Below are 21,500 nucleotides of genomic sequence, written 5' to 3' on the forward strand. Positions count from 1 at the left end.
ATTTTATATATGCGAGTACACTGTGGCTGTCTTCAGACACACCAGAGACGGCATCAGATCCCAGTACAGATGGTTGTGAGCCACCATGTGGTTGCTGGGAATTGAACTCAGGACCTCTAGAAGAGCAGTCAGTGCTTTTAACTGCCGAGCCAGCTCTCCAGCCCTCAACAGTTTTTAAAAGTCCAAAATTTAAAGTCTCTTCTGAGATTCATGCAATCTCTTTAACTGTAATCCCCTGTAAAATCAAATTAAAAAAAAAACACATACTTCCAACATATGATGGCACAGGATATACATTACTACTCCAAAATATAGGGAAGGGAGCACAGTGAGGAAATACTGGACAAACTCCAAGCTCTGCATCTTGGATCTCTTCAGATCAAATGCTCTTCAGATCTCCAACTCATTTCAGCTTTGACTGTAACACACTTTTCTTTTGGACTGGTTCCACTCCTGTTAGCAGCTTTTCTCAGCAGGTATCCCATGGCTCTGACTGACCTCTTGGGGTTTCCAAGGTAATCCACACAGCGACCTTTCTGGGCCTCCATGTAGGAACACCCCAGCCCTACATCTGGTCTCAGTGGCTTTCCCTAATCTTGGAAACCCTAATCCATAACCCCTTTCTTTTCTCCTTGTTGACAGAATTATATGACTGAAGCTGCCAAGTTCTGTTGCTTGCTGGGACTGGAACATGGCCCCCTTTTTCAATTACATCTTCACCAGCTTTCGGTTTTCAATGATTTCCTTCACTGTGGAAGGTTGGCTGTTCTAGAGTTTGCTGTGTATACTAAACTGACCTTGAACTCAGAGATCTGCATGCCTCTGTCTCCTGAGTGCTGGGATTAAAGGCCTGTACTATTATGCCTGGACCTAAGCTGTTCTTTAATTCCTTTTCTCAAGATGGGGCTGAGCTGGGTGGAGTCTTCCCCTGAGGCCACTCCCTTTATTCCATTTCATCACATGTTTATCTCTGAACACAGGACTTGGCTCCATTCCACCTTTTTAGTGCCCTGTTTCTCATTAATCCGTTTATTTTGAATTTTTCCTTTCACATTCTGTCTCTTTTCATCAAAATGTTCTTCATAAGAGTGGACAGCAGTAACCCCACATAATCAATAGTAGACTGTTTTGAGACTTCAAATGCAATTAGTCTGGATCTCTTTACTTTAGCTTCAGGCAGACTCTTCTCACAAGGTAAAAAAGCAGCCACGCTCTTCACCAAAATATCACAAGAATGATCTCTAGGCAGCATACTAAAATTCTTGAGCTAGGCTCCCGTGGTTCAAATCTCCCTCAGCACCACTTTCTTCTGTGCTACTAGGAGAGCCCATTAAGCAGCACTCAAAACATTCCATGGCTTTCCTAACCCCAAGTCCCCAAATCCACACTCCTCCAAGCAAAAGCACGGTCAGGCCTGTCACAGCAACACCCAGTTCCTGGTACCAGCTTCTGTCTTAGGGTTTTGTTGCCATGAAGAGACGCCATGAGCATGGCAACTCTTAGAAAGGAAAACATCTAACTGGGGCTGGCTTACAGCTCCAGAGGTTTAGTCTGTTGTCATCATGGCAGGAGCACGACCGTTTACCAACAGACAGTGGTGCTGGGAGGGAGCTGAGAGTTCTACATCTTAATCCACAGGAAACAGAAGGAAACTGTGTGCCACACTGGGCTTAGCTTGAGCATATGAGACCTCAAAGCCCATCCCCACAGTGACATACTTCCTCCAGCAAGGCCACACCTCCTAGTGTCACTCTCTATGGGTGAAGCATTCAAACACAGTCTATGGGGCCATACTTATTCAACCCACCACAGTGTTTCAGGACACCCTAGTCTACACAGAGAAGCCTTGCGTGTGTGTGAGGGCAAGGTGATGGTACCTGAGGGCAATCTCTAGCTTCTACATGCACACATGGGTAGGCACATCCACATAGACATATGCGCACATTCGCACACCTGAAAGTGAAGGAATGAAAAACCCTAGTTCCTGTGGCTCACAGCTTACCTGAATGAAGATAGTTCTGGGGTCTGAAAGGTATCTGGGGTAAATTCTCTTAACTTACCAAGCTATGTATTGGTTGTGGCTCCTGTGCAAGGGCTTAAGTTCCCTCCTTGACTGGCTATTAGTCTAGGGTGGGGAGGGTGGCTTAGTGTAAATATGGTCACCATATGACCAGGATTTCGAAGTCTCCGTGAGGCATGTGTCTAAGAGAAAGGATGTGTATATACAGAAACTTACATGTGAATGTGACAGTCAGGGTCTCACTATGGGTCTCACTGTGTAGCCTTGGCTGGCCTGTGGGATGTTAAATTATTAAGGCATTTATGTATGTATGTATGTATGTATGTATGTATGTATGTATGTATTTATTGTTTTTTCGAGATAGGGTTTCTCTGTATAGCTTGGCGACTGTCCTGGAACTCTATTTATGAACCAGACTGACCTCAAACTCACAGAGATCCACCTGCCTCTGCCTCCTGAGAGCTGGGGTTAAAGTTGTGTGCCACCACCTGACTTTTTTTTTTTTTTAAAGATCTATTTAATTTATTTTTATGAATGAGCATTTATATGTATGAGCAGTTTGCCTGCATGTGTGCCTCTGTACCTTATGTGTGCAGTGCCTGAGGAGGTGAGAAAAGGGCATTGGGTCTTCTGGAACTGGAGTTGCAGACAGTTGTGAACCACCATGTGGGTGCTAGGAACAGACCCTGTGTCCTCCAAGAGCAACTGTTCTTAACTCTTGAGTCATCTCTCTAGCCTCATACGTTCTTTAAAAAGATTTGTTAGTTTTATGTCTGTGACTGTTTAGACCGCATGTATGTATGTGTACCCTGTGCATGTGTGGTACTCTCAGAGGCCTGAAGAGGTGTTATTACCCTCGAGCTGGTGTTAACGAATGTTGAGAGCCTCCATGTGAGCATGGGAATGTGGGAGCTGAACTTAGATCCTCTGTGAGAACAAGGGCTATTTATCACTGGGCCATCTCTCTTGTCCCAAGGATGTTATTCTTGATAGCCCCAAGGTAGAAAGAACCCCAAAACCACTAGGTAACAAAGTATGGATCACAATGATGCCCCTAATAAAAATGGCCGTGCAGGCTGCTGCTTGACAGTGTTGTGCTGAGGAAAGAAGCCAGACTTTAATCATACATACTGTACTTTCCCACTTAAATGGACTGGCAACAGGCAAGCTGAGGATGTCAGGGGCTAGTAAATGACTGCCAATAGTTATGGAGTTTCGTTTGGAAAGATAAAGGGCAGACAGATAGGAGAATGTTGGAAGCCACTGTGTACATGTTTTATGTGAGTGAACAGTGTGGTTTGTGAATCATATCCCAAAAAACTGCTGAAAAAGATGGTCCAGCCCAGTGTGTCAGAGCCTCGTGGGTTTACTCAGTGGGACTTACCAGCAGAACAATTTTTAATTTCTGTAAAATTTCCCCCTCCCTTCCCTTTCCTCCCCTCCTCCCATCCCTTTCTTCCCCTCCCCTTCCTTCCTCTCCCCTCTTCTCCTTCCTTTGAAGCCCACTCCATATCCCTGCTGTTAAATTGCACGAGTCTTTAGCTTCCCGTGCTGGGGAGCACAGATCCGTGCCATCAGACTGTCTGTGCACCTTTCCTTGGGTTTATTGGTGTGGATTTTGATCAGTGGGCCCCCTTCCCATTAACACAGACCATAGAGAGGCATTCCTGAGCACAGCCATATCAAGCCTGTGGCCACTCACTGCCTTCTGCCCATTATCTGAGATTACATTCCTCAGAGCATTCGGGCTAATGGCAGTCTTGTCATTAGAAGATCTGAGTAGGCAACTCCAGCAATCTGAGCCTTGCAGTTTGTGGGTAGGTTGTGAGTGGCTATTGTGGAGAACACCTTCAATGCCTAGTAAGAGTCTTATCTTCATGTGGACAGTCTAAAGTGAAGAGAGTTTCTGTCTTAGCATACATTTGACTGAAACTCTTCACTTTAGACAGAGTTTCGTTATACACGTCAAAGGTTCATGTTTTTATACCTCTCTGTGTCTCTGCCTTTGTGTCTCTTTCTTCTGTAAGGTCCTACTGCACAGCCCAGACTGGCCATGAACTTGTGATCTTCCTGCTTTTAGTCTCCGGAGTGCTAGGATTAGAGGTGTCTGCCAACATGTCCAGCCTCGGCAGGTGTTTTGTAATCCGGGTCGTTCCTGACTGAACTACCGTCAGGATCCGTCTGATCCCTAGAGAAGAATGATTAACTACTCAGTTGCTGAGGAATGAGCTTTCTCCCAGGTGCTCCGTCCCAGCCTGTCCCCATTCTGTGCATTCTTTGAGACTCACTAAGGCAAAATATGGCTTGTTCCTGGCCAATGTCTGCAGCTAGTCTAGGTCACTTATTAGCCAGTGACGCTCCGAAGTCCATGCTGAAATTGCTGTTGCATTTCAGAGAGTTAAGGTAGCTAAGACCAGAATCCCACAGCTCAGAGTGTCTGTCAGGCTGGTTCACACAGTCTGGTTGGTCACTCAGGTTGGTGGTTACCTTTTTGGTTTTTTTTTTGTTTTTTTGTTTTTTTTAAATGGATGCCTAGCCTAAGACAGTTTCTTTTTTTTTTTAAATATTTTATTTATTATATATTATGATTACACTGTCACTATCTTCAGACACACCAGAAGAGGGTATCAGATCTCATTTCAGATGGTTGTGAGCCACCATGTGGTTGCTGGGATTTGAACACAGGACCTCGGGAAGAGCAGTCGGTGCTCTTAACCACTGAGCAATCTCTCCAGCCCGGTGGTTACCTTTTTGAAATCAATTTCTAGAGTTAGAATAGGTAGTAGTCCTTGCCCTTGCCTATATCTAGGTGTTTTTTTTTTTTTTTTTTTTTTCAGTCTGGGTACTTTATTTCATTTTTGTCCATTAGGCCATGAATTTGTATGGCATGGGCTCCAGCAGCTCAGGCTCCTTTCCGTTAGTCCTCACAAAGTGCACTTCTCTGGGTGGCACAGGTGGGCGCCTCAGCTGAGCCCAGGTGCCCTTTTCTTTGGCTTCCTTTTTCTTCTGATTGTTCTCCTTCACCTCCTTCAGGAAGCTGTCTCTGCCCTTCGACTGTTTGATGTGCTTAACTTGCGTGTTTGCAGTGATGCCCACGGCATGCTTTGTAGACTTCCGGTTTTGCCGTGGTAACACTTATGGGGCATCCCTTTTTGAACAGTGCCCATTCCCTTGATGTCTACAGTAGCACCCTTCTTGTGGATTTGCATGCGTGTGGCCAAAAGAACAGCTCCATGCTTCCTAAAGGTCTAGAGAACATAGACCGAGTGCTTCTCTCTGTGTTCGTCATTTTGGTGAGTTAACTGGAAGGTGGCTGCTGTGGCTGAAGAACTATATCTAGTTTTTAAAAAGTGTTTTTGCTTTTGTTTTTTTGGACAGTATTTCACTTTGTAACCCTGGCTGACCTCAGACGCACAGAGTTTTGCCTGCCTCTGCCTCCTGAGTTCTGGAATTAAAAGGCTGCTACATCTGGTCCAAGCTGAATCTTTGTCACATTAGCTTTTTGTTGTTGTTTTGTTTTGATTTTTTTCTTTTTTCTTTTTTTCGGAGCTGGGGACAGAACCCAGGGCCTTGCGCTTGCTAGGCAAGTGCTCTACCACTGAGCTAAATCCCCAACCCCTGATTTTTTTTTTTTTTCCTAGATCTGTTCTTCCCAAGATGAGGCCCTTTGTCTAAGAGTTAGAAGTGTGATGTGAGTAAGGAACGTGGCCAGGTACTACTGTCCAGTGGCACATCTGTAATATATGTTACAGATACCACCTGTAAAACATCTGGTCAAAAGAGGCAGGCCTGCTGGTGCCATCTGCACTTTAAATCCTGTGTGTCGTTTCATCTGGTGGGAATTCCTCTATAGCATTTCCAGAGCATTTGGACATTTGGTGACCCCTGTGAAGTGAGTAAAAGTACCACCCTGTGGAGGGCAGCGTTAATGGCCTGTGTCATTCAGGCGGCCTAACCTCACAGTAACATAGGATTCTATGATGCTGCCTTCTGTGTCAGACGGGACTTAGAGCCATCCTAACTGGGAAACATGGCCCATCGTGGAGCAGCAGTAGTCTGTATGCACGCTGAGCTCATGGCTACTCCTCATGTGGGAGCTTCTCAGACAGGTAGACCTGCTCTCGCTTTCACTGAAGGCATTCTCCATCCCTTGCTGCTCCTCAGAATGTCAGTGCCGGGAGGCATCAGATACTGGGCTCTGATCCAGGGAAAGGAGAGAGGGCCTCACTGTCTAGTGGAAGAGGCAGTGAGGCTGCAGACAGACAGGGATGCCCGAGGACAGGAGTAGTTAGAGTGCATTGGTGGTGGCAAGTGGAAGCTCTCTCAGTGAATAGGCTCATTCCTTGTTCTTGGAAGAGACTTGAGTTTTCTGTAGCGGAAGCTGTGGTCAGATGAATTGAAGGACCCAGATGTACTCTTGTTCACCATAGGGAGTGCCTTGAGCAGACCCAGGTGAATGGAGGACCGAGGGCAGTGCAGGATGGTGGGCTGATATGGCTTGGCCAGAGTCCCATAGAACAGAGTCAGGGTAGATCAGAAACACTGGAAAGGCCAGGTCTACTAAGTGTGCCTGTGACCTCTGGGTGTCTATCTGTCATCGCCACCTGGGGTGCACTGCTTCTCTGCTTCAGAACCAACTACACTGAGTTAGGACTGACTTGCTTTCAGGACGGTGTGGGCCTCTGGGCGGACAGGTCTCCCTTCCCACTGGGAACTACTGAGGCAGGAAACAGGCTTTCTGAGTGATGATTCTCCTAAGGTTAGGTGCTGCCACTCTGGGTGACGGCTAAGCAACTGCCTTCTGCATGTCCACTGTGCTCCTGCGGGAGCTGTGTTTCACAGTTGCACACTGTTACATTGTTACGTTATCTGGACATAACGTTTCTGTACTTATGCATGCCTTCCCCTTTCATACTGCCATCCTGTACACTTAGACTGTCCCTGAACACTTACGCCCACTTTTGCAATCACCCCCACCCCACTTATGCTCCTCTGCACACCTCATGCTTGCACCTCATATTCATAGTTGATGTTTTCTGTGGTTCCTCATGTGACTGGATGTCTGAAGTTCGTGATCCACAAAGAATTTAGGGAGCAAGGTGGTCTGGACTTTATGTAGTTGGTTTATGACATTTATACCTGATAACTTTGCTGGATATAAAGCCCCAATGTCTTGTTTCTTTTTTTCTTTTTTTTTCTTTTTTTCGGAGCTGGGGACCGAACCCAGGGCCTTGCGCTTGCTAGGCAAGCGCTCTACCACTGAGCTAAAATCCCCAACCCCTTGTTTCTTTTGCTTGAATATCTTAGATATATTATAACCATTCTGATGTTCAACACTGCTTAGTGTCTTAAGCTCCATGTAGAACTTTTTTTCTTTTTGAGACATGTCTTTCTATGTAGTTCTGGATGGAACTTGCTGTGTAGACCAGGCTAGCCTTGAGCTCACAGAAAGTCACCACACCCAGTTTTTGTTTTGTTTAGTATTTGAGGCATTTCCCCATTCCACTATGCTAGCCTTGGCTACTTGAGACCCTGTCTAGAGAAACTAAAGAACAACAAACAACATACCCAGCACCCACACACGAAACAGAAGCCGCTGTGCTGACCTTTAAACATCGTGCTCTGGGGCTTGGCTAGGATTTCCCCAGGCTCCTACTGTCCACAGAGTCCTTCAGCTTTTCCTATTTTTTTTTTTTTTTTTTGGTTCTTTTTTTCGGAGCTGGGGACCGAACCCAGGGCCTTGCGCTTCCTAGGTAAGCGCTCTACCACTGAGCTAAATCCCCAGCCCCAGCTTTTCCTATTTTTAAAACTTAAAATGTGTGTGTGTGTGTGTGTGTGTGTGTGTGTGTGTGTGTGTGTGTACATGCATATGCTCAAAGCATGGCTATCTTCTACTGGCATTCTCCTTCCTTCCTTCCTTTTCTTTCTTTGAGATGGGGACTGATCCTTGACCTAGAGTTGGTTGAGTAAGCTAGACTGGTTGACTGGCAGCCTCAGGAATCTGTTTTTCCTCTCCTAGGTCTGGGTTAACAAGCCTGTGCCACCCGACTTTTTCTTATAGATTCTGGGGATGGAACTTAGGTTTTTATGCTCATATTTTTACATTTACTGTTACTCTTTTAAAAAAGTTTTTCCATTTTTACCTTTTATGCATATAGGTGTTTTATCTGCATGTATTTCTGCTCATGTACAAGCAGTGCCTGCAGCGGGCAGAAGTGGGCATCAGATTCCCAGGATCCGGAGGTTGTGGGCTGCCATGGAATGCTGGGAATTGAACCCAGGTCCTCTGGAAAAGCACTCAGTGCCCTCAGCTGTGGAGCTCTCTCCAGCCCTCTATTCACTTTTATGATCTGGAGATGGAACTCATGATTTCACCATGCCAAGCAAACCTCTTCCTCTGACCCAGTCTCCTGACCTGAGTGCTGAAGCGATAGATGTTTGTTAGCACCTGAGCTTTCCTGTCTGTCTGTCTCTCTGTCTGCCTGCCTGCCTGCCTGCCTGCCTGCCTGCCTGCCTGCCTGCCTGCCTGCCTGCCTGTCTTCCTTGGGGCAGTCTTGTTGTGAGAGCCAAGCGTGGTGACTGATGGCTAAGGCAAAGAAGATTGTCATGGGTTCCAGGCTAGTTGAGGCTACATTCTTTGTCAGACTCTGTCTCAAAAGCAGCGGGGAGGGGTGGTGGTGGCGGCAAAAAATATGAAATACTTTACAAGTTAAAGCTGTTTTAGTTTATAATATGCAAAACAATTTAAGCAGACCCTTCCATTTTTAAGAAAATTTATTTTTATTTCTTATTCGTGGGCAAATTTTTAATTCTCTCCAGAAAAACCAAAGCCTCCCACAGCCCTCTCCAAGCTCTGCAGCAGGTGAGCTGCTTCTGGCTAAAAAGTAGGCTCTCGGGGTTGGGGATTTAGCTCAGTGGTAGAGTGCTTGCCTAGGAAGCGCAAGGCCCTGGGTTCGGTCCCCAGCTCCAAAAAAAAAAAAAAGAACCAAAAAAAAAAAAAAAAAAGTAGGCTTGCAGGTGGGCTGCCCCTCCCCTTACTCCTTTTCCTTCAGACATCTCTGCTGAAATGAACCCCCACAGGTATGCAGCCCCGGCACAGCCTGGAAGGAGGAGCTGCCCAGATCTCCATTTCCTCAGCTCTTTTACACAGGTGCGCCTGTCACCTCAGGAACTTAGAGCCACAGCTCAAATTTTTTTGGTGGCCCTTAGGTGAAGCTTTGTGTTCCAAAAGCCTCCCTCCTAAGGCTGGGCCTCTGGCTGGGGACACCCTGATATCTCTTTAGAGCAGGATGTGTCAGAGCCTGATGCTCAAAGGAGATGTGGCGATGAGGCCTGTGCTAGGGCTAGGGTGGGTGTGTCCCACCAAGCCTGGCTTTTAATTCTTTTTTTTTTTTTTAATTTTTATTTTATGTGAGTACACTGTAGCTGTCTTCAGACACACCAGAAGAGGGCATATGACCACATTACAGTTGGTTGTGAGCCACCATGTGGTTGCTGGGAATTGAACTCAAGACCTCAGAGCAGTTAGTGTTTAACCTCTGAGCCATCTCTCCAGCCCCCTGGCTTTTTTTTTTTTTTTTGGTTCTTTTTTTTGGTTCTTTTTTTCGGAGCTGGGAACGGAACCGGGGCCTTGCGCTTCCTAGGCAAGCGCTCTACCACTGAGCTAAATCCCCAACCCCTAGCCCCCTGGCTTTTAATTCTTTTTTTCTTTTTCTTTTCTTTTTTTTTGGAGCTGGGGACCGAACCCAGGGCCTTGCGCTTGCTAGGCAAGTGCTCTACCACTGAGCTAAATCCCCAACCCCCTGGCTTTTAATTCTTAACTCCCTTTTTTCCCTTTTCCTTTTTGCTCATGTTAGCCCGGGCTAGCCTCCAACTCACAGCAGTCCTGCCTCAGCCTCCTGAATACTGGGATTATAAATTTGAACTGTATCTCCTAAAGACAGGATTAAAGAAAACTTCAGAAATAAAAGCAGCTTCTTACCTTCTTCCTGGCAGTTTAGGAAGCACCAGAGCTAATCCAGTGCTTGTGCTGTCCACTCTGATGGAGCCTTCGGCTACTCAGGTGTGGCAGATAGGAATCAGGGTCCTAAGACCTGCTCCATCAGGGTTGGAGACAGTGATGTGAGGTTGTTGGGCTCTAGACCTTGCTGCCCTTTGCCCCAACTGCGTCATAGAATCCTGTTTCCTGTCCTTCTCACCTGTCCATCTAGAGCTCGCTGGGTAGAACTGGACTCAGAAGTGCTCTCAGTTCAGCTATAGTGAGCCCTGCTCATGAACAAGTCTTCCCAGGAGATAAGGGACACTCGATCGGCCTGCCTTGCGGGGTGGGGGGTGGGGACGACAGGTAAGCTGGGTATCGAACAGCAGTGTGAGGCCAGGCTCTGCAGTGTGTGATGTGAGTTAAGTCAGTATTGGCTCTGCCAGCCTTGGGCTTGGGACAGCCTGTGCTATGGCTTTGTGTTGCAGATGGGTTGTTCCTTTTGGAAGAACAACTGTTATATCAGGAGTAGCTTAAGAGGATCCTTTGTTTTTACTTTAATTTTATTTTTACCTTTTACTTACATTTTTATTATCTTTTATTATAATTAAATGCATGAATGAATTCAATGTATTTTGGTCATATCCACCCTCAGCTCGTCCCCCTGTTCCCCTCCACACCAACACTTCCCTTTCTCACTTCAATGCAGAAGGCCCGTTTAAACCTTTTCTTTAAAACTTTTTGCTTAATTTTATGTATATGTTTTTGTCTGCACATACAACTGGGACAAACAGTTACATGGGTGTGGGACCATTTACTGGAGCTTGGGAAACCTGTCAATGGCCTCCCACATCCAGAGAGGAAGGGCCCTTTGTCTTTAAACAGCTATTGGTTGTTTTGTTTTTTTGAGGCATAGACTCACTAATAGGCCAGTCTGGCTTTACCTCTGCCTCCTGAGTGCTGGGTTCAGAGTACCACCATGCCTGGCAAAGCTATTTTTAAAGTTTGAATTTTATTTATATTATTATTGTGTGTGCATGTGGAGGCCAGAGGTTACCTCTGGTGTCAGTTCTCACAAGCTTCTACCTTATCCTGGGTTCTAGGGGCCAATCTTAGATCCCCAGTCTTGGGCATTGAGGTCTCTACCCACCATGTTGCCTATGGACCCTTTAAATTGCTTTTCTTGCTGCTTCAAAGAGTGATTTACACATATAAATACTTGTTTGTATACACAGCATGCTCGTTTGGTAAGTGAGGTGTGTGTTCCTCGTTAATTCCCCTCATACATAGTCATGAAGTAGCTGTTCTCCCATTTCTCCTAACTTCATTTTGCATTGGAGGTAGACTTGCTAGGCTTTGCAGTGAGTGTCTTGAGAGAAGACAGTTGGATGCTTGTGGGTTAAACTGCTATTTTCTCCGTGCTCATGGAAGTCAGCATCCATGATCTATAGCTGAGGACTCATGGAGGGTTGAGGGAGAACCCTTAGAGCATGATGTGATGCTTTCCATTCTCAGAGCTGTGGCACACAGGTAGATAGAGTTAAGCTGGAGGTGTAGTGCACCCCTCTGAGATGCTGCTCCCAGGAGGTGCTGTGAGCCTACTTCATCACTATCTTTATGGGGTTCTTGCCTTGCTGTGACTACACTATACCAGTTTACTAAGGTTTCCGAGGATCCTGCTGCTGGTCTTGAAATGGTTTGCTTCTTTCCTTGGTTTTACCTCCTGTCTTCAAGGTTTTGGCTGTGATGCTGTACCATGTAATTGGACATCATCCGTGTGGCTGGTCGTTCCTCCCCCAGCACCACTGAAAACCATGAGTCTGTCATCAGTTCTCAGTGTAGGTCTCAGCAGGAAAGAGTGCTTCTTTAGAGGCAATGAAACAATGTATTTATATTCTTTTCTCCTAGGTAAAAGTAAAGAAGCTGAAATAAAGAGGATAAATAAGGAGCTGGCAAATATTAGATCAAAATTTAAAGGTAAGTGCTAACCATTTCTGCAAACTACTAAAGGCCTTGTAATGACTTCATCGTCAGCCTAATGCTGCCTGAAATCCATCTGGACATGGCTGTAGTAGGAAGATGCCCTAAATGTGTGAAGTACCACCTGTGGGCTCAGGTGTCCTAGACTAAATTAAAAGGGAAAAGTAAGCTGAGCACACCTCCAGCCTCAGGGATACTCGAAGCTCAGTCCTGGTGAGCTTGCTATAAGCAGTGTGCATAGGAGAGAAGTGAACTTTAGGCCTGTCCGTGAGTTCATCTGTGTTTTGTTTTCTGGCTGGATGTGACCTCAAGTTCCTGCAGCTGATGTCTTCACCATGATGGGCACCCCTTGAGCCATGAGCTGAAGTTAACTCTCGTTAAGTCACTTTTGTCAGATAGTTCTTTCACAACCACCAGAAAAGTAGTAATTACAGAAAGTCTTTTAACTTAGAAACAAACAAATGAATAAACAAAAAACAACCTCCTAAAACCATCAAGTTCTTAGTCTAGTAAATCTAGCCCTGAGGACGCAGGTAGGGAGAGCAGCTTGTGTTGAATTGGTTGGGCAGCCCCCTCCTAGCTTTCATGCTGACCTTTCCCTAGGGTTGGAAATAACACTGACTCTGCCTTGTCTGGAAAGTGCTGCCCAGCACCACGCCGGGCAGGGTGCTGAAGTCTGTTGACTACACAGTGCCCGTGTGGCTGTTTATCTGAAGTGTTATGCAGAGCCCCAGTGTATCTGCCCTGTCAGGTGAAGGCAAAGACCTGTCTTTACACGGACTTCTGCTGAAGAGGTGTGTGCCTGCTCAGCACAGGCTTAGAATGCTGCACGTAGGGCCCTCGGGAAAGCCCGCTAACCCTCTAAGCTGAGCACATCATGAGAACTGCGAGAACAGCTGGAGTTTCCTAGAAATGGTGAGTAGAGGAGAAGCTTGGGTTGCATCCTCAGAAGAGGTGCGTGGTCAGTAGAGTTAGCCTTGTGGTCTCCTAGAATCTCGGGGGGTGGGGGGGAATTCAGGCCTTGAAAGTGGATTTCCCGGATGGTCGGGCAGTGAGAAAACTAGTGGAATTTAAACGATTACTTGTCAAATATTTGCTGTTGAGCTGACAGAAAGTTAAATTTGAGTTTCTTAAAGCAGGCCTCTGAAAGTCCTGACACTGAACTTGAATGTAATGACTCTCTTGTGACTTGACTTTGGTAGTCTCTCATTGCTCTGTAAGGAGTGGGGCTGCCCATTTGTTTCTCTGCAGGCTGGGTTCCAGATGTAGACCCCATGATGGGGTTGCAATGCTGAAGACTTACAGAGGATACCCGCGCACTGTAATGGGGAGGGAGGCCCTAGGTAGAGATACTGACTTATGGTCACCTGTAACCCGTTGGGCAGCTGTGGAGTCTGGCCCGCCTCTGGGGTCTTATGTCACCCTGCTCAGCTGAGTCAGACAGACTTGGGCAGACTTGGGTACAGCCACCTGTCCAGCTCCCACATGCTGGCAGCTCTGGACCCTCACTGCGAAAGGCCTTGTCTGCTATTCTAACTGTGTTATATAAGGAAATGCATATTGTTTGCTTGATAAAAGATGAGCACCCAGTACATTTTAACCTATGTGATTATACAGAGTTTGTGACTCTCAAAGTGGAAAGGATTACGTTTGAATGTGGAAGTAAGAAAAATTATTATTTTATCCCGTGTGTATAGGTATTTTGCCAGCATGTATGTTTCTGTAGCATTTGTATGCCTTGTGCCCACAGAGGCCAAAAGAGGGACATCAGATTCCCTGGAAGTAGAGTTACGAATGGTTATGAGCTAACATGTGAGTTCTGGGACCCAAACTTTGGTCCTCTAGAAGAGTAGCCTATGTTCTTAACCACAAAGACATCTTTCCAGCCCTAAGTGTTCATATTTTTGTTAGTTTTAAGAATAATCAGGGGCTGGAGAGATGGCTTAGAAGTTAAAAGTGTTGACTGCTATTCCAAAGGTCCTGAGTTCATTTCCCAGCAACCACATGGTGGCTTATGTTATATTATATTATAACCATCTATAATAAGATCTGGTGCCCTCTTTTGGTCTATAGGCATACATGCAGACAAACTGCTGTGTACATAATAAATAGACAAATCTTTAAAAAGAGCAGTAATTTGTATATGTGTAAGTTAAAGGTTAAGAACTCTGGGGCCTGGGTGCCAGCTCACTGATTAAGGGCACTTCCTGAGTCTCATAGCCATCCCTGGAACCCACATTGTAGAGGGAGAGAACCAACTTCTGAAAGTTGTCCTTTGACCTCCACATGTACACCTGGCATGTATACTTCCCCCATGCACACACACAAACACAACGTTAACAAATGTTAAAGAAGAGATAAGGGACAAGGACTTTAGCTAAGGCTATATCTTACTGTTAAAGTGTCCCCTGACAAGTACAAAGCCCTAGATTTGATGCCTAGCAACTCCCTCCCCCCTCCCCCCCAAATCAAGGGAGGTGTTAAATTATCCATTCTACAAACATCTATGTGAGTGCTAGGAAGTCTTAGGAAGCTGAGCTGTTCTGTGCAGGAAGGAAGTCCCTCTGTGTACTGCCCAGGGCTGTCTGCTGAGCAGAACTGGTTGTTGAAGGAGTGCAGGGATAGATGTCTATAATCTGTTGGTGGTGAACTCGTAGCTCAGTTGTCTGCTGCAGTTAGAGTCCAGTTGGCTTAGGTCTGCACTGCCTGGAAGACTGCAGTAGATGGCACCTCCTGAGTCCAAGACCTGTCCTGCCACTGGTGTCAGCTGGGGAGCAGACAGTTCCAAGGCCTCCTGAGAGCATGAGTGCCATGAGAGAAGAAACATTCTCAGGCTACCCAGGAGAAGGCCATGGCTTGTGAGGCCAGGGGCAGCACTGTTTATACCTTTACCTTACTGCTCTGAGAAAGGGAGTCCAGATGGTATAGGCGCTTAGACTTTTCAAGACCTACTTTAATAAGGGTTCTTAAACGCTTCAACCTCCCTTCTAGCCCACCTACCCAAAGTAGGGAGAAAGAAGGTTAGTAGGAAATGGGAGTCGTTGACCTGCTTACAAGTAGTTCTTTTTTTTTTTTTTTTAAAGATTTATTTATTTATTATATATAAGTACACGGTAGCTGTCTTCAGATACACCAGAAGAGGGCATCGGATCTCTTTACAGATGGTTGTGAGCCACCATGTGGTTGCTGGGAATTGAACTCATGACCTCTGGAAGAGCAGTCGGGTGCTCTTAACCGCTGAGCCATCTCTCCAGCCCCTTACAAGTAGTTCTTTAGGGCGATCCAATCCCAAATACTAAACCTGAGTTAGTCACAGCAGCCAGTCCAGTCAGCAAATATCAAACACATCAGTATCAGCTGCTCCATCCTGAAGAAACCAAGAGGCTCTGCTGCCATTTTGGCGTGAGTCTGCGGAAGCACCTAGAAGTAGCTGGAATACCACGAAAGTTCTTTGGTGTGTTTCTCTACAGCTGCTTTTAATGTTCTGGTCATCAATGACTGCAGAAGCCAAAGGAAAGGCAGGCACAGAAAAAGAAAGAATCAAGGGGAAGGGAAGAGTAGAAAGTGAACTTAGGAGGGCAAGAGGAAGGGAATGGGAAGAGAGAAGAAAACCGGATGTCATGTTTGTTGAGAATAGAAGCATGGAATACCATGAGAAGTTCTTTGGTGTGTTTGTCTACAAAGTCACGACAAGCAACGATATGCACGACCCGCAAAGAGCTGCAAGGCAGGGCAAGAGCAGCGTCAGCGAAGACCGGAGAAGCAGCACAAGGCAAACCAGTGCAAGAGCTCTGTCCACTGCTGGTTATTCTTTTTTTTTTTTTTTTTTTGGTTCTTTTTTTCGGAGCTGGGGACCGAACCCAGGGCCTTGCGCTTCCTAGCCAAGCGCTCTACCACTGAGCTAAATCCCCAGCCCCTACTGCTGGTTATTCTTAACATCCTCAAGTGTCTGCCTCAACGAAACAGCCTCTCACATGTGTGCTTCAGGAAGACATCCTCTCATAAGACAGCTTCCAGAAAAACATCACATAACACAACCGAGTCTCCAAAGAAACCAGAGATTTCCACTTCAAGGTGGAGCTGTTTTGGTGGCCCTGAGGGCCTTAGAGCCATGACCGAACAATGTCTTCCAAGCAAAGCTTATTTGCTTATCAGCTAGGGGTGGGCTATGGCAGACATCTGATAGGCAGAGCCTAGTAGCTGCAGATACTCATAGGACACAGCTCCTTTCTACCCGGTTCAGAATGGATCCCTGTGTAGAGGGATAAAAGTCAAAGTCCGGGTCTCACCTGGTTTTTACATCATACCAAAAATCACACTGCAGGGGTTGGGGATTTAGCTCAGTGGTAGAGCGCTTGCCTAGGAAGCGCAAGGCCCTGGGTTCGGTCCCCAGCTCCGAAAAAAAGAACCAAAAAAAAACCAAAAAAAACAACAAAAAAAAAAACACACTGCAGCTCTGGAGATTGGGCCCACTGGCCTCTCTCACACAGCAGCTGGGTTTTCTTGGCACATGACACTGAACAACTTCATAGTTAGACCTGGGTTGAGGTGAGGAGCACCAGTCCCTCTGGTAGGAGAGTGTTGTCTCCTTAATCTTGAATGTAGTTGGTTTAAATACACTGTTACAGTATGTGGTCAGAGAGGACAAGGGTGCTCAGAGAACGAGAGCATGTGAGCTGTAGCCCACAGAGGCCCAGGAGACAACATCTTGAAGACTTGTAAGTCAGGTTCACGTTACAGAGGACTGGGTTTACAGCATTTAAAGGTGTAAAAGACAAACTCAGTAGGAAATGGAGAAAGTGTCAGAAGTGAGAACAGACTTTGAAGTAAGACCATTTGGGGTGACTTAAATGGAGATATGGCTGATGACTGAGGTGATAGAAGTAGTTTAAGAAAAGTTTGGTGTTCTGAAAGGCTGGGCGGATGAAGACTAGCTCACAAGGTGGAAAAGAGGGTGTATAGACGGTGGGAGGCACAGACTAAAGTTGAAACCTGGATGGTTACTTGGTGTCTTGGAGGGAAGGTGAGGTGTGTGGCTTAGAGAACTAAGAATCTGGAACAAACGCAGAATATACAAAAGGGAATCTACCCTGAATATGTTAGCATATACTGTGTAGGCTCAAAGACTGGCGCACTGAGCGGTGAGGGGTGGAACTCTCTTCACAGCAGCTGTGCAAGGCTGGCAGCTTTTGAGCAGGAACAGCAGGGAGCAGGAAGAAGGATACAAAGTCCAGATATTGAGGAAGTCCACTCTAGGGGTGACTCTGGGGAAATGTCTTACTCAAAAAAACAAACAAAAAACCCTCAAGGAAAAAAGAGGATTAAAAACCCAACAACAATGAGGGGTAGAGAGAGGGAAGAGCTTGTATATACAAAAATTTGCAAAATGCAGGAGGCCAAGGCAGGAGAATTGCCAGTTCAAGGTCAGTCTGGGAATTATAGTGAGACCTTGTCAACCAACAAACAAAAAATCCTAAGGGCTGGAGAGTTGGCTCAGTGATTAAGAACACCATCTTGCTCTTTGAGAGGACCTGGGTTTAATTGAATTCCCAGCACCCATATAGTTGTTCATCACCATCTGTAATTCCAGTCCCAGGGAATCCTCTTCAGACACTGAATGCACCTGGCTGGCATACACCTTTAATCTCAGCACTTGGGAGGTGTAGACAGGTAGATCTCTGCGAGTTTGTGGTCAGCCTGGTCTATACAGCAGCAAGTCTCAAGAAAACAGCCCCTCTAAAACCCTCTAGCAAAAAAACAGTACTAATAAAGCTTAAAAAGATATTTTAACAACAAAAATGAAGAACTTCCTAACAGTAGGCCTTTCTCTGATAGAGGAACTTGGCACGCTCATGATTCCAGGTACAAGGTCAATTACACAGAAATGAATGATAAAACAGAGGATGCTGGGTAGTAAATTTAAATGGTGATGTGGTAGTGTTTTGTGGCGTTTAAAGTCTAGATAGAAATTAAGTCCTTGATAGTAAGCAGATAAAATGTGAGCAGTGAACACTGGAGAGTTGAATCTGAACGTTTTTTATGGCAGTCTAAACTTAATGAATGATTGACGCTAAGTTATACAGAAGGGCACTGCTTTAATGAAGACCTAAGTAGGGTCTTCCATGGGCTAGCCTGGTCTAGAATGTATGATGCCCCAGAGATTGACTGAACCTCTGATCCTCCTATATCTACCACCCTAGTTCTGAAGTTATAGATGGCTTCCACCACACCTGGTTTCTGTGGTGCTGGTGATCAAACCCAGGTCATCTTGCATGTTAAACAAACGTTCTACCAGTAAGCTGTTTCCAGCCCTTTTAGTTTACACGTGGCCATCTCAGAATAGTTATAACGTTGAGTTAGTTGGTCGACTTAAATACAGTGGCTCCCTGTTGCATAGACATATAATCTTCTGTTGTTGTTGTTTTGAGACAGGGTTTCTCTGTGTAGCCCTGGCTGTTCTGGAACTCACTCAGTAGACCAGGGTGGACTCCACTCAGAGAGCGCCTCCTGCTTCTACCTCCTGAGTGTTGCGATTAGAGGGTTTTTTTTTTTTTGTTTTTTGTTTTTTTTTTTTTTTGTTTTTAAATGATGGAAACAAAAATATGCCTAAAAGCAAAGCTTCTAGAAAAACCATTTGTTCTTTTCTGTCTTGTATCAGTCCTCAAACTTGAGCTTGGCCTCCCGCCTGGCCTAGCACTTACAGCTGTCATTCTTGTTGCCAAGTTCTGTCCACGGGATATCAACAGAGTACCTTGCGGGCACGAGGTGATTTCACACAGGACTTGTTTTTTAAAAGTATATATTATGTTTGTATATGAGTGCTCTATCTGCATGTATGCCAGCATGACAGACGAGGGCATCAGATCCTACTGTAGATGGTTATGAGCCACCATGTGGGTGCTGGGAATTGAACTCAGGACCTCTGGAAAAAAGCAACTAGTGGTCTGATTTGATTTTTTTTTTTTTTTCGGAGCTGGGGACTGAACCCAGGGCATTGCGCTTGCTAGGCAAGCGCTCTACCACTGAGCTAAATCCCCAACCCAGGACTTGATTTTTTTATCTCTTTTTTCTTTTGTTTTTTGTTTGTTTTGTTTTGTTTTGTTTTCCTTGTCCATACATCCATGACTTTTTAGGGATAGTGCTCAATTTTATCCACCAAGGAAGGCATTGCTGTCAGGGCAGTCTGAGGTGCTGTCAACAGTATTCTTTATAATAACAGCTTTGAGTCTGGAGTAGTGTCCAGCCAGGACCACCTGTCACAGGTTTCATGAATTCACCCATTTTGACAGCAGTTAGCACTCAGCAAAAAAGGAAGGATGTCTTTAAAATACTCTAATTAACATTTTATTAGACATCTCTATATAGTCTAGGATAACCTGAAGCTGCTGTGTAGCAGAGATGGACCTTGAACTTTAAGATCCTCTTGCCAAGTGCTAGAATTACAGGTGTGCCACTGTGCCATAGAAAAACTGCTATAAGTTCAAGGTCATCCTGGGCTATGTAGTGAGTCCCAGACCAGCCTGGGATCTAGAATGGGGCCTTGACTCCCTCCCTCATCACCTTCCAAAAAGATGCACATGTGAAACCTTCACAGACAGGCAGAAATACCAAGCCACTTATCTGTTGTTGCAAACCACAGTTGTGCAGGGATTCATGTAGGAGTCTATAGCTGTAGATGACTGAGAATGAGTTACAGGGATTGTGGAATCATTCAAGCATCATTCTTATTGTAGTCTCCCACTGTACACAGCTACACATACTGTTCCCTCTGTAAACAAAAATGAATAAGGACATTTGAAAAGTCTGGGTGAGGAGTTAGGATGGCCAGAACCTACAGAGATTCATCTGCCTCTGCTGTCCTGAGTGCTGGGATTAAAGGAGTGCACCACCATGTCTGGCTTGGATTTTTTATGCTAGTTAACACTGTGGTACTTTTAGTATTTACCATTTTATTCTCCAGTACAGAATATGGAGCATTCTAGTGGTGAAGATTGTCTCTAGCAGTAATTATGTGTGGATGTAGGCTCTGACTTTGTAAGCTGCATATTCTAAGACTATGATATAGGGAAAAGTCTGTGATTAGAACTCAGCTGGTACAGTGGTATTTATCCACTGGTTGAAGGTTACCACCACAGGAAGTCTATTTAAGATGTTGGTAGATTTTGGGCAGGAGCTTTGGGGCTGTTGCTATAGTGCTTTTCTAGCTCAAAGTCTCATTACTGATTCCTAGCACTGCATAAACCAGGTATGGTGGTGCTCACCTAAAATCCCAGCACTCAGGAAGGAAAGGCAGATGAGAATTTCAGGGTTGGCTATCCGCTGTTACACAGTGAATTTGAGACTAACCTGAATTATATGAAACCTTGTTTCAAACAAACAAAACAAACGAGAAGTTGAAAGTGTGCCTATGGATGCTCAGAGGCCAGAAGAGGCTGTGGAGTCGTCCAGAGCTGGTTACAGGTGCTTTGGGGACACCCAGTTTGTTACATGGGTACTAGAACCTGAACTCCTGTCCTCATGAGGGCCCTGTAAACACCTTTCACAGCTGAGCCATCTCTCCAGCCTGCTCATGGCACGGTTAACAGATCGGACCCTTGCTTTGTTTAGTTCTTGGAACCTGGCTCAGAGCTACAGTTTATCTAGTCTATTAAAGAAGCAGACAGGATGACCTTGATTTTTATAGGCCTCCAGACTCAGGAGGTTTTCAGTTAATTTGCCACATTAGATCATAAAAGAGCTCGTTAACCTTTATTTTTGACTTTGCATAGTCTCTGAATGGGTACACGCTTGTTCGTTGCCTTGCTGGATTTTGACTTTGCATTAGAGTCTCTGCATGAGTACACACTTGTCCATTGCCTTGCTAGATGAGTACACACTTGTCCGCTGCCTTGCTAGATTTTGACTTTGCATTAGAATCTCTGCATGAGTACACAGTTGTTCATTGCCTTGCTGGATTTTGACTTTGCATTAGAGTCTCTGCATGAGTACACACTTGTCCGTTGCCTTGCTAGATTTTGACTTTGCATTAGAGTCTCTGCATGAGTACACACTTGTCCGTTGCCTTGCTGGATGAGCACACGCTTGTCCGCTGCCTTGCTGGACTCTGACCAGTTTCTTTCCTGCAGCTCTTCCACCTCTGTCCAGGTCACACTCACACCAATCAGAGGTTAGCACATCCGCAGTGGCTTTTAAAAAGTCTTAGTTTTATTATTTTTAAGTGTATGTGTGTGGTTTGTATGTGGGTGTGCACATGAGGGCAGGTGCTTACAGGGACTAAAGATGTTGGGTCTCTCTAGAGCCAGAGAGTTTCAGGTAGCTGTGAGCTGCCTGCTGTGGTACTGGGAACTGAACTCTGGGCCTCTGAAAGAGCAGTGCATGCTTGTAACCCCCGAGCCATTTCTCCAGCCCCATCCTCAGTGTGCTTAACTCAGTTTGCTCTCTCAGATCCTTTTCGTTCATATTTCATGTGCAAACCTCTAATTGGTTTAAACTGTTTTGTTCTCTATGCTACAGTGGAGGTCC

At 45.5% G+C, this 21,500-nt stretch overlaps 1 protein-coding gene and 1 long non-coding RNA gene across 6 annotated transcripts in view; one reads left to right on the top strand and one right to left on the bottom strand.

Annotated features, from left to right (window-relative positions):
* Ap2a2 (adaptor related protein complex 2 subunit alpha 2) overlaps positions 1 to 21,500 on the top strand; it is a 73,489-nt gene that overhangs the window by 16,736 nt on the left and 35,253 nt on the right. For all 5 annotated transcript variants that reach the window (NM_001438429.1, NM_001438428.1, NM_031008.2 and 2 more), the window contains 1 exon segment: positions 11,907 to 11,975. Coding sequence is in view for 2 of the 5 variants with exons in the window: in NM_001438428.1 (NP_001425357.1) it covers positions 11,907 to 11,975 (69 nt within the window). In the remaining 3 variants the exon portion in view is untranslated.
* Positions 506 to 21,367, bottom strand: LOC147997004 (uncharacterized). Its single transcript, XR_015652724.1, has 3 exons — positions 21,318 to 21,367; positions 17,647 to 17,784; positions 506 to 2,436 (listed from the first exon to the last, which is right to left on the bottom strand). It is a non-coding gene; the product is annotated as an uncharacterized LOC147997004 (long non-coding RNA).

This window comes from Rattus norvegicus, chromosome 1 (assembly GCF_021556685.1).
Source record: "Rattus norvegicus strain SHRSP/BbbUtx chromosome 1, alternate assembly SHRSP_T2T, whole genome shotgun sequence".
NCBI classification, from domain to species: Eukaryota; Metazoa; Chordata; class Mammalia; order Rodentia; family Muridae; genus Rattus; species Rattus norvegicus.